Source organism: Hippocampus bargibanti, linkage group LG04 (genome assembly GCF_051943395.1).
Source record: "Hippocampus bargibanti isolate YZ-2025 linkage group LG04, ASM5194339v1, whole genome shotgun sequence".
NCBI lineage: Eukaryota > Metazoa > Chordata > Actinopteri > Syngnathiformes > Syngnathidae > Hippocampus > Hippocampus bargibanti.
This window is the reverse complement of record NC_142737.1, coordinates 19,439,865-19,455,751: the sequence shown is the minus strand read 5'-3', so window position 1 is coordinate 19,455,751 and position 15,887 is coordinate 19,439,865. Positions and strand designations below refer to the sequence as shown.

Here is a 15,887-nt window from a genome sequence, read left to right as displayed (position 1 = left end):
AATAGAGATGGATCCAATAGTCCGCTGCGAAACGAGATGAGCCCTAAAACCTGGTCATAGGTAAAACGTGGAAGCTGTACAGAGGGGCATGAAAAGCTACAGTATGTCACACTAGCCTACTACAACTGTTGAGATATGTTAAGCCGAGGTACAACATACTGAATTTGCCTACATTGCATGTGTGTGCGCACATGTGTGCATGTGTATGACCCCATCTGTGGTAAATTGTGGGCCTGAACTGTAGTCTGGCATTGATCCCCCACCCTGCACCAAGGATACCATTTATCTTCTGGCAATTATAGAACCTCCCTCTGAATTGTGTTTGCGCATGTGATGGTATAAACCGTGGGTGTTGAAAGATGACAACATTTGCCATTTCAGCTGCCTTTGGTAAAGGTGAATCATGAGTTATCACTTCATTTTATTTATCTGAAATTAAAGGTTACACTACAGCACCAAATTCACAGTACCTGCAATGCTGGCAAATATTTCACTGATGCCTATCAGCACATATTGAGGCACTTGCCACCAAATGGGTAAATCCGCTGCATAGTAGACTACGTTGCCAAGCACTTGCTCAATGGGACCATTTGCTTTGATGATCTCCAGGCGTTTTGTCTCCAGAATACCTGATGGGCAACCAAAAACAGGCAGTTTGACAGTATATATGAGCACATTTATGAAAAAAAACCCAACAACAAATGCACAGTTTTAGACTTGTTTCCAATATTACAACTCCTAAGCCACACTAAGTCATCAACCACTTCATTTTTATCATTAAAGGACAACCGACATCTCCGGACAAGTTGTGTCCATAATTTGTAAAATGGCTTCAAATGACTTTTACTGAGCGTATTTTACAAAGATTCCACCGCATATAGCTATATTTTACGTTTTAAGACTCGCGCTGAATATTCAGGAAGTCTTCTTTTTGAGTTGGTGACGAGTCCGTACGTGACGTCACTGAAGGAATCCCCCTGACCGAAAAAAAGACAAATTGTAGCAGTCCTTCCATCACGTCAATGTATTTTGCTGTACTTGTTTGGTCTGAACACCTTGTGTTGCACCAAAAAACTGCCAGAAGAGGGAGACCATGCTCCATGGAAGGAATTTATCAGCCTGTGGAAACGGGCTGATTAATTCTTCAGAGGAGCTTGGACGGCATTTTCTGCCTCTTTTTGGGTGATACATTTCCCCCCAATGTTGCATCAAAATGGCACGGAATAAATTCTTTAATCGATTGCAAACATGTATGCTTTCCTCTTCAGAACTATTTGAATCATATTCATAACTGGATGTGTAACAATAAATCATATTCTCCGAATCTGAAGTCATTGTTTTGATTCTCCAGCATTGCAAGACGTCTTGGCGTGACGTCACGAACTGGGGGCGGGACTTTCTGAAAAAGCCCAATTCGCAGATCAATTTTTTGCAGATTTTGGACACTTTAAGTCATTTTTATTGGTGTTTTGCATTTGAATAAAAAAATCATACTGCATGTTTTGGGTATTTTAGATGCTATAAGACGTTTTTCTGATGTCAGTTAGGAAACTGATGTCGGTTGTCCTTTAATTGGTGGCTCTTAGCTTGCAACCAGCAGCTCCAGCACTGTCAGAAAACAGCCTCATATCATAACTACTTAAATTTAATGCTGGACTTGGACAGCAGATGTAGTCTTGTAATCCGACCATACAATAATACCAGCTTTCCATCTTAGTCCCTGCTTACCCCCTCCTTAGAAACACCACACTGCCCAACATGATCCTTAGTCTTGAAAATCTTAAGGCAATTGAGCTCTACGAGAAGCACATTAGAACATACACTTTCCAAGTGTCAAGTAGAAAAAAATAAAATAAAATAAAATAAGAAAAAAATAAATAAGTGATGTCAGCTTTGCTTTCTTTCGTTTCCCGTAGTTGGTGCACAAACAAAAATCAAATAACAAATCAATCATTCTCTGCGGGCCAGAATATTTCTGCCGCTGTTTACTGCATTGGAGGTCCAACTTTGCCTCACAGGAAACCCTATGGAATTGCACTGCACTTATTTCATTAAGCGAGAGTTGTAGGCTAAAGATTTAGGGCCCTATTTTGGGAGAGTGGCACTCAATGTAAAACAGGCATAATTTCATTTTCTTGCCAGCATGAGTTTAGTTGAGTGTCTTTGCAACACAATTTCACCCTCTTCCTTTGATATTAATTGGAAATGTATAGCCTCTTGGGGTTAAAGGTGGGCAGGCTGAGGAAGAAAGAGTGCGAGGTAATTCCCTGGAATCAATGTATGGAATTGAAGGCAAGCACAGCAACACTGCTGACAAACACATTCATGTCACGGTATGATGTGTTATATGCATTGCTTAAATACTCTGACTGGAGGTTTTTCAGAAATCAGAAAATCGGAAAACCTTTAATCAACCCACAATGGGGAAATTTGCAGAGGGTGGCTATCACCTCTGCATTGCAGGGGATTAAATCTGGGCTTCGATTTTATACCAGAGTTTTGCATGTTTTCACTGTGCTTGCATGGCTTCACTCCAGTACTCTGGCTTTCTCATAAATTTCAAAATCATGCAAAGCTCTGACTTGTACATACAGGTGTCATAGTTTTTGATGCATGTCGGCAACCAGTTCCTGGTGTACCCACCCTGCCCAAAATTAGCTGGAATAGCCCCTGGTTTACCCACAACCCAATTGGATTGGATTGGATTGGATTTGCATTTGTTAGTCTCACAGTGGAGAAATTTACATTTCATAGCAGGAAATTGCAAACAGCAATTGGGGAGTGATTTTGAATATGGATGGAAGGAAAGTGTAGACTCCATTATTGTCAATATGTGATCATGTGACAGGACGGTGGAACAGTGGTTAGCGCGTCAACCTCACAGTGCAAAGGTTGTGGGTTCAATCCAGACTCCAGCTTCTCTGTCTGGATTGGATTGGATTTGCCTTTATTAGTCTCGCAGTGGAGACATTTACATTTCACAGCAGCAAAGTGTTGAAAGGAATGAAAGTAAAAAAAGAAATACATGAGCTGCTGGAAAGGCAGCCACTCTCGCGGCGCCGTCTTGAAGTCAAAAGAACAACAACAAAAACTAAATAACAAATAATATGACAACACAAAGACAACATGACAAACAAAGACGCAGAGCGTCATTCATTCTTCAGGACTTGCTGTACCCTCTTTGTGATGACATGAAGCAGTTCTAGATGAAAGAGGAGAGGATCAGAGTCTTTCCACCAGTAGATCAGGGACATCATGGTGGAACGTGCGCGTTGACTACAAGCTAAATGTTGAAAGCAAACACGCAGCTGTAGCATCCATTGACGAAAAGAGATTGTCTCACATCTCCTGTCCCACATGAATCTGCTAGAATTCCAAGTCGCAACAGTTCCACATACGCATCGGCGCTCTGCGCTGACGCTGCTTTCTTCTTATCGCGGGCTCCTCAAGCCATGCATCCATCCAACCGCAGACTGTCCAACAGCACCGACCTTTTCGCTGAACAAAGCGGGGGTGTGAAGATGCTGCCCATTACAGGCGCAAAAAAGCACAATGGCCCCTTTGGTGTCCAGCGATGGCAGTCGAATGGCACCGACATTCCTCCCATGTAAAAACAGTACTGGCATATTCATGCTGCCGAAAAGGCGCAGCCGCTCAGCACAGTCTCCTCCTTGATGAATGTCATGGTCAAAAATGCTGCAAAACAATCCGTATCCATTCCACACAAAGTGACAAAAGAAAACACAAAACAACTGGATTTTGCATGTTCTCACTCCCACTTGGGTTTTCTCCGGGTCCTCTGGTTTTCACCCACATTCCAAAAATATCAGAACCAGAACGCCTTTAATAGACCGACACTTGGGAAATTTGCAATCTACAGCAGCAACATTGAAAGGGGTGGGAGTGGGAGGGGATCGAAAAGAAAAAAATGAAACAAAAAAATTTCTATACAAAAAAAGATGTCAGAAAAAATGAACTGTACAAAATCAGCATGCATGGCAGGCTGATTGAATATTGGCCCTAGGTATGACTGTGAGGGTGAGTCGTTGTGTGTCTTTGTCGTTGTGTGCCCTGTGATTGGCTGGCAACCGGTTCAGGGTGTCCTCTACTAACAAACCAAAGACACGCCCCCCCGCAACCATAGTGAGCATAAATGGAACGGAAAATGAATGAAGGAATATCGTCACAGTGTCCAAACTGGCTGAATCCAGCATCATCGTTTATGTGTAAACTCACTGTTGGGTGACCAATGCTCCATCGTAAATCCTTTTACTCCACTTCCAGAAATTACTTGCTGCAATCTTCTGAATTTATTTTGCTGTGAAAGGGCTTTACTCCCCCCTACACCAAGAAGCAGGGCGATAAACGCTGATTATGGAATGGTCTTTCAACAGCATAAATGAATGTGAGAACATCTAGGAATAGCGATGTTCTCTGAAAAGAAGTTGTCTGAATCCTAGATACATCACATGTATTTCAGATACCTTTCGCAACAACACTGATGGAAGAGACCTGAATTGTTTGCCCTCAGCAATACATCTTAGTCTACACTCCCCAATTTCATCCAAACAATTGAAAAATATACAGAGCCACTACTCATCCTCATAGCACAAAATGTGTCTCGCAAAACGAGAGTTGCAAATCCATTTTTGTTCAGACATAGGTCTTCTGCGGCATACACGTTTAGTCTGGCCTAAATCAAAGAGAAAAAATAAACTACGGCACGATTTTCAACAATCAATTTAAACCTTTTTGCAATGTATCTTGTAGCTTTTCTCTCTCAGGAATCTCTGCTTGGTTGCATCAAGGCAGTCATTTCCCCGAGAGATGCTTGTGTTAAACTTTCAAGTAAGCCAATCTACAATCAAAAACTCAGTGGCAAAGAAGCAGGCGTTCAAGGCAAAACAGTGCAATGACTCAACTGCTCCAGAAACGAAAGATATATAGGCTGTCAGCGACAAAGTGATGTGCAAACTTTGGATTTATTGATCTGTGACAGAATCTAACTTTCTGTAATTACATATCACTCATTCATAAAATATGCGATATTCCAAACATTTGCGCTGAGGCTTTATGTCTGACTTAAAATCTTGAATATGTCATGTGATGTGGAGGTATACTTCCATTATGTATGGTAAAATAATCTTTTTTTTCCTTTGCCAGATAAAAGTAATTTTATCAGAATCTTTTCGCTCGCTTTGTATACTCGCCTGCTGCCACCGCTTTTATCAGAATCTTCTCGCTCGCTTTGTATACTCGCCTGCTGCCACCGCTGACCACATGACAAAGAACATCCCCACTGCAATCCTCTTCAAAGAGGAGGGCAGCAGGCCACGCCGTTTCAGAATCGGGTCCACCACTTTGTCCTTCAGAGGAATCAGCATGAGGATGAGCACAGCATCAAACATGGTGAGCCAGGCTGCCGGGAAGCGAAATGTTATCTAGAGGATTCAGAGAAAATAGATTAAATAAAACTGTACAAAATGCAATCAAGCGTGAAAGCTGGTGAGAATTTTGCCACAGTCTAACAAAGCTGACCAAGTTTGTCTTTGGACTATTCGCTCGCCATTACTTTGGCACCCCCAGGTGGTCATACTTAAATGTAACTGAAAATAGTACCACGTCAACACAACTGGAGGCATTTGCATAACATTCTATTGATCAAAAGACTAACTTTTGATCCGGAAGCATGATATCTACCAGGGAGGAAAACGTATGGAATTCTTAAGCACATCTATAAGTTTGCCGGGAACCATAATGGAGACGCACATGTCAACACTCCAAGTAAATTCCTCAGTAATGAGCAAGCCTGCAGGAAATGTGTTCGAGCACTCTTCCGAGTCTGCAATAGTGGCACGCTCTTTGTGGCCTTGCATTTACTGACGCATATCCGTAAAGATTGGGCCATTATTTAAAAAAAAGGAAATTACTTTTTCTCGCTTGTCTCGAACCCAAATCAGGGAACCGCACTACAGCTGAGCGATTAAGTTAATTTATCTATTAAAGTAGTTACATCTTTCCCGTCATGCATTGATAATTCAGGTGAGACATGAGGAAGCAATGGGACAGAAGTCAGGAGTTAATCGTTAACCGGGGCAGCATCCATGGCTGTCCAGTTGTAGTTTTGTTTTTTTTCCCACACTGTTTCTCCGTCATAGGCGTCTGATTGTGACCTCTTCAGCGAAAAAAAGTGTAGTTGAAATATAGCCTTCGTTTTACTGTAGTTACATACCTACATTTGCTGGAAAATGGAAACATACACCGCGATCATTTCGGTTTTCATCTTATATCGGAAAACCTAATTATATTTTTAGCATTGGCATGTAGTTAGCATGTAGTAGACCCCCAAATCAGTTTAATGACTGAAGTGGACAGCAAAATGATCCTAAGATCCAAACCAGTTGTGCAATGCTGTTCAAATGTTTGGTATTACTGATGATGAGTCTCTTGCATCATTCGTGGAATTTTCTTCTTAAAGCAGTGTTTCCCCATTTTAAGTATGTCCTACCACAGGACCAGAAAACCTTGAAGCCAGTTTTGGTGAATGTCAGGAGAACCTATAGGCCAATACCATGTTTGGGTGTAGTTTTTATGACATTCCCCTTTTTAATGCCAGATATACTGTCATGGGCTGCATTTTATGCATCATGCATTTAATGAAGAAAGAAATTTAATTAGTGCTGTTTGTTGCACATATCGCACATTTAAGAATAAACTAGACATCAACACGAATGAATATGATCATTTTGTACTTTCACCACAGTCCACAGCAGATTTTTCCCATAACTCTTAAGTATGCTATTTTTTTCTTTGTGTGTGTTTTTACATCATGTATTTCTTTTTTAGATCTTGTAGCCCACTTCAGTTTGTGTGACAGGTTCTACGTAAGACCAATCAATGACTCACTGGGTCTGAGCACAAGACTCGGGAAAATATTTGACCCTTTCCTGCGTTAGGAGCCCGCTTAGTCATGGTCTCCCCGTCTTTCTTCAGTCTCAACATTGTTTTAATGATTGAATCATTTTTCCCCCCAAATAATTTTATATATTGAATTCCCCTCATTTTGTAGGTCCCACATTGAATCGGCTGGACACACATGTGAGCTCAGACATGCAGGGGACTTTGAGTCTTCTTCAAATGTGGAAAACCTGCTATCACAAAATCCTCAATTTGAGGGTGCATTGGCCATTTATCTGTTCAAGGCAGGCAGATTTCTGCGAGGTAAAATGCATGTTTGTTTTTCGATCCATTGTGTCGACAACCATCAAAAAGATCAGGAAAGCTGTTTGGTTTCCCATATCTGTCTGAACAAATCTATTTATGTGTAACCTTCAAAACAGACATCCAAGTACCCTTTGGCATTATCTTTGGTGGAACAGACATCAATGAAGATGTGAAGCATGATATCTACCAGGGAAGAAAACATGGAATTCTTAAGCACATCTATAAGTTTTGAATGAGGAACACGAAAAACCATTGACATTCATATGACAAAGTGTCAGCCGAGTGTGTCTTTGGTTATGTATTTTTGTGAACTCATTTATGTTACATTTGCCTATTATTGGCACATTGTAATTTTCAAATTGATCATTTTACTTTTTTACAAATAAAACCCTGTATAAGTAACAAGGGTTGCAGCCCTCTTTCATTAATCCATTGCATATGACAAATAGGGGAAGTGGTTTGAGAAATGGATGGATGGACATGTGAGTGGCTATTTCTAGGATGAGGTTCAAGTAGACTATATACACAACATACTCATCTGGATTGGGCTAATCTGGATTTTTATACACACTATATGTATTTGATACACTACATAAAGAGTCTTCTTTTCCTTTCAGCTTTTCCCTTCAAGGGGTCGCGACAGCGAATCAGTGTCCTCCATCTTCAGAGGTTTGATTCACAGATTTGGCCAAGCTTTTACGTCTGATGCCTTCCTGCCACAACCTTCTGTATTTATCCGGGCTTGGGACCGGCACAATAAGACACTGGCTCGTATCCCCTTGTGGCTACAGAAAAAGCAACTCTATGAACTTAATAAAAATGAGAATGCTCGATAAAAATACAATGACAGATAGGAGAGCAAAGTGATTGACACTGCAATGCACTTTTCAATGAGCGTCGACATGCCTGATTCTGCAGTAAAAGTACATGACAAATTGCTGCGTTACTACACATGCATATGTATTGTTCATAAGAGGGCCCAAACACAAGTGTGGATTTTGTGCAAAGAGGACAAAAATGCATGATAAGAATGGGATTTCATATGCTCTTCTATTTTATGAAAACAGTGTTGATCTATTTTTAGATCACAAACCTTTGAATTTATGTGTGTGACTGAATCGATTTGCAAAGTTAGGAGTCACACAAATTGTGGTTTGTGGGAATCTTACTTTATGCATTTAGGAATGCATTGAGTAAACATAGACATGCTATGGATATTGTACATATGCCCCCAACATGTCCCAGTGTAAAATATACTGTCTATAATATCTATCCATCTACTCTATTTTCATATCACATAAATCACTGGACAACTTGATCACAAGATATCACGCACACACACATCAGAATCAGAATCAGAATCAGAATCAGAATCATCTTTATTGCCAAGTATGTAGAACACACAAGGAATTTGTTTCCGGTAGAACACGCTGCACTAGTATCGTTGTCAAAAAAAAACTGCTAAGTGGCACTATACAGTTCCATTTTGGCTACTGTTGAAAGAGTTCAAAGAGTTAATGGCTTGGGGGAAGAAGCTGTTTAAATGTCTGCTGGATTTGGTGCGCATGGATCGGTAGCGCCTGCCTGAGGGGAGTAGCTGGAAAAGGTGGTGGGCAGGGTGCGGAGGGTCCAGTAGGATTTTCCGCGCCCTAGTTTGGATTCTTGCAGTGTGCAAGTCCTCGAGAGTGGGTAGGGCGGTGCCAATGATTTTTTCCGCCGTCCTAACTGTCCGGTGAAGTCGGATTTTGTCCATTTTTGTGGCGGCCCCGAACCAAACGGTGATAGAAGAACACAGGATGGATTCGATGACACATGAACGCAAAGTAACTGAAGAGATAAAACAATTGCATTTAGCTTTGAATGTATCGCACCATAAATAATTACAACACATTTGTTCGCTTGCGGCTCCACTTTCAGTGCGTTCTGTCTCCTTGAATAGATCTAATTTGTTCAGTTGTGCCATTGAACTGTGTCAGGTGAGGAAGTAAAAAACACAGCGGCATCATATCTCATTTCCCTTTTGATTTTGAGAAGTGTCAAGACTTGTAGCAAACAACGCCTGGGTTTCATTTTTGGCAGTGTGTAGGGTGGAATTTAAAGGGAGAAAAAAACCATCTGCCATGTTGGCTCTTATGTTACTACCAGTTGTCAACAGTAACTACGGGATCCTGGTTCGGTAATATCTAAAGGCAAACATATTCAGAATTATCATGCTACAAGTCAAGATCACTTGACACATACAGCATGATGTATGATAGATTTGAGTGCTGGACTTCTCTTTTATAGATTATAAAGCAAGAGTGGGAATATATCTGGACATGCTTCCTTCCATGTTTTCTGGTTATCTCAACGGACAGTTAGGACGGCGGATAAAAACATTGGCACCGCCCTACCCACTCTCGAGGACTTGCACACTGCAAGAATCCAAACTAGGGCGCGGAAAATCCTACTGGACCCTCCGCACCCTGCCCACCACCTTTTCCAGCTACTCCCCTCAGGCAGGCGCTACCGATCCATGCGCACCAAATCCAGCAGACATTTAAACAGCTTCTTCCCTCAAGCCATTAACTCTTTGAACTCTTTCAACAGTAGCCAAAATGGAACTGTATAGTGCCACTTAGCAGTTTTTTTTTGACGACGATACTAGTGCAGCGTGTTCTACCGGAAACAAATTCCTTGTGTGTTCTACATACTTGGCAATAAAGATGATTCTGATTCTGATCTCTGCCGATAACAATCTTGTGTCAAAATGGAGACAGGTTGGATATGTCAGACTCATGAATTGAGAACCTTCAGATTGAGGCGCCGTAGAGGAGTGTTCCAAATACAAAGAGGATGCTAACCTCCAAGGCATTAGTCTGTTCAGTAAAGTGTGGACTTAATCCCCATTGCATGACTACAACTTTTGCCAGCCTTCAGCTGTTACCTACCACTGTTATTGAGACCAATACGTTCTAATTCTGTTGTGTGTATTTTTTTTGTTGTTGCAGTAAACACCAAATTCACTATTTTTCCTCACCCAAACCTCTGTTCTGATGTACAGTTAACAAAATAAATATACACTCTTTGCCACCAAATTTATAGTACCATTAGTTGCACCATGACTTGTTTAGTTACCATGTGGGAGTCTGTGGTGCTATTTGAGGCAGCAACTGGAATTGTTAGATGGAGGCCTTGCAGAATGTATGTTGTCTGCATCTGCAATACAAGAGCGAGATTGGCGTTAGAGAACTTCCCATATGCATTCTTAAAGGCTACAGACATCCCTTTGTGTTAACACATGGCAGTGGTTTTTTACCTTTACATTTTTATCGACTCGCTTCGGCCACTGCACAAAATACATTGGATTCATTTCAAATAGATTATTTACCTGGAAATACACTGTCCAGTATGGAATAAGGGCTAAGAAAACTGGTAATATTTTCACCAAAGATTTCACTTCCTCCACTTTCTCTTCTGGAAATTTTCCTCCGTACGCCACTTTGGCACCATCCAATAGAGTTGGGTTATTGCTTCTACAAAAAAAAGGATACAATTTATGACTGTGACAGACAGTGTTAAATGAAGATTTCAACACCCCATTTCCAATGAAGGTAGGATGATCGATATTCAACTTGTGTTCGAGGGAATACATATCAGAAACAGATCATTTCACATTCAAACTAGTGAACAGTATTTTTTATTTTTTTGCAACGACTCCCTCCTTTTGAATTTGATGCCAGCAATACATTTCAAATAAAATGGGACATGCGTATGAGAAGTACTTGAGGAAGACGGAAATAATTACTATTGAGAATATTTCACGTGGTAATGGTCAGTGTTGTGATCGGGCACAATGCGAACATCCCGGAAAGGCTCAGTTGTTCACAAGCAAAGATGGGCTAATGTTCAAAACTGTAAACAACTGCATGAGTAAATAGTCCAATAGTTTAAGAACATTTCTCAAAAACAGCTCCAACCAGTTTTGAGATTTCATCATTTACGGTTCATACAATGATCAAAACAGTCAAGAGAAACTGTAGCAGCATGGCCAAAAACCACTCCTGAATACACGTGACCTGCAATCCTTCAGGGCGGCATCATTGAGTTAATGTTGCGCTTTCAAGGGCCCAACACCCTATCATCGTCGACTGAAATTATTAAATTCCTGCTTATTTCAGCAACACAATGCCAGTCAACATTCTATGAATGTTCCAACGGCGTGGTTTTTCTGTGCAACAGGGCAGGTGCGAGAGTGGCCGAGCTGCAACCGAGACCATTGAAAATGTGTGATGCATTATCCATATGTACATTATCTGAACCACTTAGTCCAAAATACGACAATTGAGACTGCGGACTGTTGAGCAACTCAAGTTGCACATCAAGTAAGAATGGTCAAGAATTTCCGCGAGAACTAAAGGTCCTCACTTTCCAAACTCTCCGGTGATATAAGACAATGATAAACATGGGCCTGCACCATCATTTTTCTAAAATTACCTGCAGACATAAAAAGAGTGCATCTCACTCTCATCCCAAAAAAGAAAATAAAAATAAGAGCTATTCAGTGTGAAAAATATCCTGCCTTTTAATGTGTTTCATTAAAGATAGGTTGGAAAGAATTTGAAAATCACAACCACATTGTTAATCGATACTTTTCACATTGTCCCAACTTCAACTTGGAATTTAGGTTTTGTCATTAAAAATTAATGTATTTCAATTCATGAAGGGAGAAGATTGTTCTGCCTTTGAGAGTACCTGATTTACCCTCAAATAAGAGTGCTTTTAGAGATGGAAAGGAAACTTGAGGCAATAGAGCCTATAATCACCACCTCAGGACAAATGGCTTAACCGGGCTTTTGTTATAGGCACTGGGATTTGGTATTTCAGATGCAAGCGTCAAGTTTTTGTTCATTTCAGTTTTAACTAGTTCATTACTTTTTAGACGTACACTAACACACTGCAATCAAGCGAAGGAAGATGTACCTCAATCACAGAAGAAATACATTTATCAGGATCATATGAGCAATATTCTATAGAAACACTTTCATGTGACAGTTGTAGAGACGGAAGCTTTGTGATAATAATTGTCCGCACTGTAGTCATTTGAAACAGCACTCTCATTTCAGTTTTCAATTCAATTATGTGAAACTTAAATAATACAAAGTAAATAAGTGTGATGGACGTATTACCGAAGCAAATCAGCATCTTTGGGTTTTGAGGAGCAACAGGCAAAGCTCAGTATCTTGAACATATCAGTGAAAGCGCTGCCATCAGCAGGCTTGGTGATAAAAACCGTGCGGCCCAGGAGGAAAACAAGGAAAGAAATCCCAAGACACGCAGTAGGAATGATGTAGCCAAGCTCAAAGCTGAAATTTTGCTGGATATAGGCGACACCTCCCAGCGACAGGATGGCACCGAGGTTAATGCACCAGTAGAACCAATTGAAGAATCGCCGTGTGGCTTCCGGTCCTCTATCTTTGACCTATTGGACCACAATAACAAAGCATCATTCTTCCACATACGATACACTGGGCTTAATAAATCATAAAGAACAGCTCGTGCGTGTCCTCTAATAAATCAAACTGTCCAAGTTGATGCAAGTCAACTGTTATATTTTTTTTCACAGAGCAAAGAAAGAGAAATAAACATCGACAGAACATTACCTATTACTGAATAAAAAGAAACTTAGAGTCCTTATTCTACTCAGAAAGTATCCAGAAAGTTTAATGGCTTAATTACGTTGGGTGTTTTGATGGTGATGATTTTTTGGGCTGGCACGATCAAATGTTTATTTTAATTGAGTGGTATAGCAATTATTCCATTAATTAATCATTTATCATTTATTTTAAAGATTATAACTGTTACCGGTAATTAACAAACTATGGTCATTTAGTATTGTTTGGTGATTTAAAAAATTAAAAACAATTAAGCAACATCACACAATAGTATTTGACATTATGGTCAACAACCTTTGTGAATTTGGCTTGGTTTATGTTTTCCAAAGCATATATTTGCTGGTGTCAAATTTGGATTCATCAAGAAATATCATCAGTCAGCTTTCATGAAGGACAATGGAAATCACAGAATAATTATAGTTGAGAAGGTGAAATAAAATTTACGTGAAACAGGCTCTTTGCGATTCCTTAATTCTAAAAACAGTTGTCGATTAATATGATAATACCGGTTATTGTCTATGGATCGTTCAATTCTGAAAGCTCTTGATGATGACATCATCAGCAAAAGAATACCGAACATGCGGTTAAATTTGCAGGCTAGTAATAATATTCTTGTGACAGGAATGACGTACATATGGAGGAAATAATGAGATAATGTCTCCATGTGATGAATAGGAGGTAACAGGAGACCATGATTCACGGTGACAATTAACTTATAAAGTTCCATTGCTGATTTTATGTGGATTTTCAAAATTCACTTCATGTCACTACAATGAAAACGTTGAATTTGGAGGTGGTGGGAAGTGCGTTTGTTACCTTCCCAGAGGTTGTTATTGTGATTGAGGTTGTAATCACAATGAATTAAATCAATTATCCATTGACTTCAAAACTTATTCAACAAATAAACGTTTTTATAAAACTATCATCAAAGCCTCATGCCCATGTTATTCTGCGCCTCATTATTTTTTCCCCCCGAAGTATACAAATGATCCTATATTATCCATCATGTGAAATTCAGCGCTCTTGCATTATCATGCAATGACATCCACAGCGTTGATTCATTGCACCATTCAGGTCACGAACAAGCACCTCCCTTATCTCCTCACTGTATTTACTTCCACTATCTTAAGTAAGTTTATTTTCACAAGTCTAGCGACTTACTGGGTTATCCCAGGACCTCGTTTATTGTATTTCAAGTTATTGCAAGAATTTCATGCTTGTTCCACAACAAAAAGCCCTTATATTGTTTTATCCCTTGAAAATGATAAAATAACTAAAAATAAGAAAGTAAAATAAGATTATACTAACATAATCCCAATTTTAAAAAAAAGATTGTTTTGGCAAGTGTGCCTCTTGGGTGCAGGGTTGTGCAGTGAATCCAGTAAAATGAGAAGTAGCGATATTGAGCGCTATGAAAACTCATTTTTCACAAATTAGGAAGAATTTAGAATTTGAGTAGTGGTAGATCATCTTTGTGCATTTGTTTTGAGAGCCTTTGTGAATACAGTATTCATTATTAGAAGCAGCATCATTAAATAAGTTAATATTAATTTTTCGGTAGCAATGCAACGGGACATTGAATTGGCAATAGCATGACCGTTTAAAAAAATGCATGTGTTGGATTTAAAAATGCAATGTATGTAATTCTGTTTCAGAGTCACACACACTACGCGCTCGCTATGAAAGCACCAGGTTGCATTCGGGACGTTGGGAAAACACACCACAACATTTGTATCATTAAATTATATTTCTTTGATGACATCATTGTAAAAATATGGCAAAGACAAGTTTCAATTAATTTTTCTGCCAATTCAAGATGGTGGTTATCATGAAAAATAAGAATCACCTATTTATGCTCATTAGCCAGAAGGTATTGAAATAGATCTATATTTGCTATTTCACTCGGTTACATATAAAACAAAACCAGTAAATGCTTAAAAAAACAATTATATTTATCATTTAAATACAAATGTCTGACTGATCTCCTTTGTGTAGTGTTATGTTTTGATTGTTGTGAAACCGAAGCTCTAGTTATTTGTTTTTCTCTTTTCCCTGCAACATGAAGCTTCTATGTGAACGTTATGTTGCTTCATGATCAAAAGCATTGTCACAAATGTCAGAACCATGTAATGAGCATTGCCTGGCTGCTCCCTGGGTAAAGACATCAGCCCGCCATTGAAAACGTTTGCTCAGGCTTGTGTGATTTTTTTTCGAAAAACAATTACTGTTTATGTTATTTTTCTTAACATTTGAACACATCTGAGCAGTACTTTTTTCCCGACCATAATTCACTTATTTTTGTCTATATGTTAAGGTCGGCCAACTATCGGTTCGAAGACCGGTACTGGGCCTCGGCTCAGACACAGACCTGCAAGTTGTACGCATTTACTACATGAGACATGACAGAAATGTCTGGAACGTCTGGCCAATCACAGTCCTCCTTTTAACGTTTCTAAGTTCAAATAAACAGATTCAAACAATAAATGAAAGAAGGGGAGCCTTGACTTCCCACGAGGACAAGAGATGTAATCAAGTGCAAAGCATGAAAATGTGCAGTTTCAACACTCATAACTCGGCGGCAATCGGCAAAGAAAACAGTAATCATGTTATCTTTTTATCAGTCACAATTGCAAGTTGCAATGATGTTGATACCACAGGCAGGACCATAACTCAAAAAAATGATTGGATTTCTATAATTAGACATGTTTATCATTCCTGATTGGTCCATTTCTTAGTAGTTCAGTTTTATTGTATTTTAATCTACACTTGTACAATAGTAATAATACATGTCCAGAGGAGAGAGAGTGACTATATCAGAAGAAGGATGCTGAGCCTTGAACTGCCAGGCAGGAGACCGAAAGGAAGACTTAAGATGACATTTATGGATGTTGTCAAAGAGGCCATGAAGGTAGCTGGTGTGAGAGAAGAGGATGCAAAAAACGGGTTAGATGGAGGACACTGATTCCTCTGTGGCGACCCCTGAAGGGAAAAGCCGAAAGGAAAAGAAGT

The 15,887-nt window shown here is 39.7% G+C and overlaps 1 protein-coding gene across 2 annotated transcripts in view; it reads right to left on the bottom strand.

The window, feature by feature from the left end:
• Positions 1 to 15,887, bottom strand: part of slc15a4 (solute carrier family 15 member 4) — a 42,830-nt gene that overhangs the window by 25,594 nt on the left and 1,349 nt on the right. Inside the window, exons 3-7 of one of the 2 annotated variants that reach the window (XM_088994594.1) lie at positions 12,393 to 12,685; positions 10,595 to 10,739; positions 10,342 to 10,422; positions 5,261 to 5,441; positions 471 to 629 (exon numbers count right to left, since the gene is read on the bottom strand). In XM_088994594.1, the coding sequence (XP_088850720.1) occupies positions 471 to 629; positions 5,261 to 5,441; positions 10,342 to 10,422; positions 10,595 to 10,739; positions 12,393 to 12,685 (859 nt within the window). The remainder of the gene's footprint in view (positions 1 to 470; positions 630 to 5,260; positions 5,442 to 10,341; positions 10,423 to 10,594; positions 10,740 to 12,392; positions 12,686 to 15,887) is intronic. The other variant, XM_088994595.1, reaches the window with a different exon arrangement.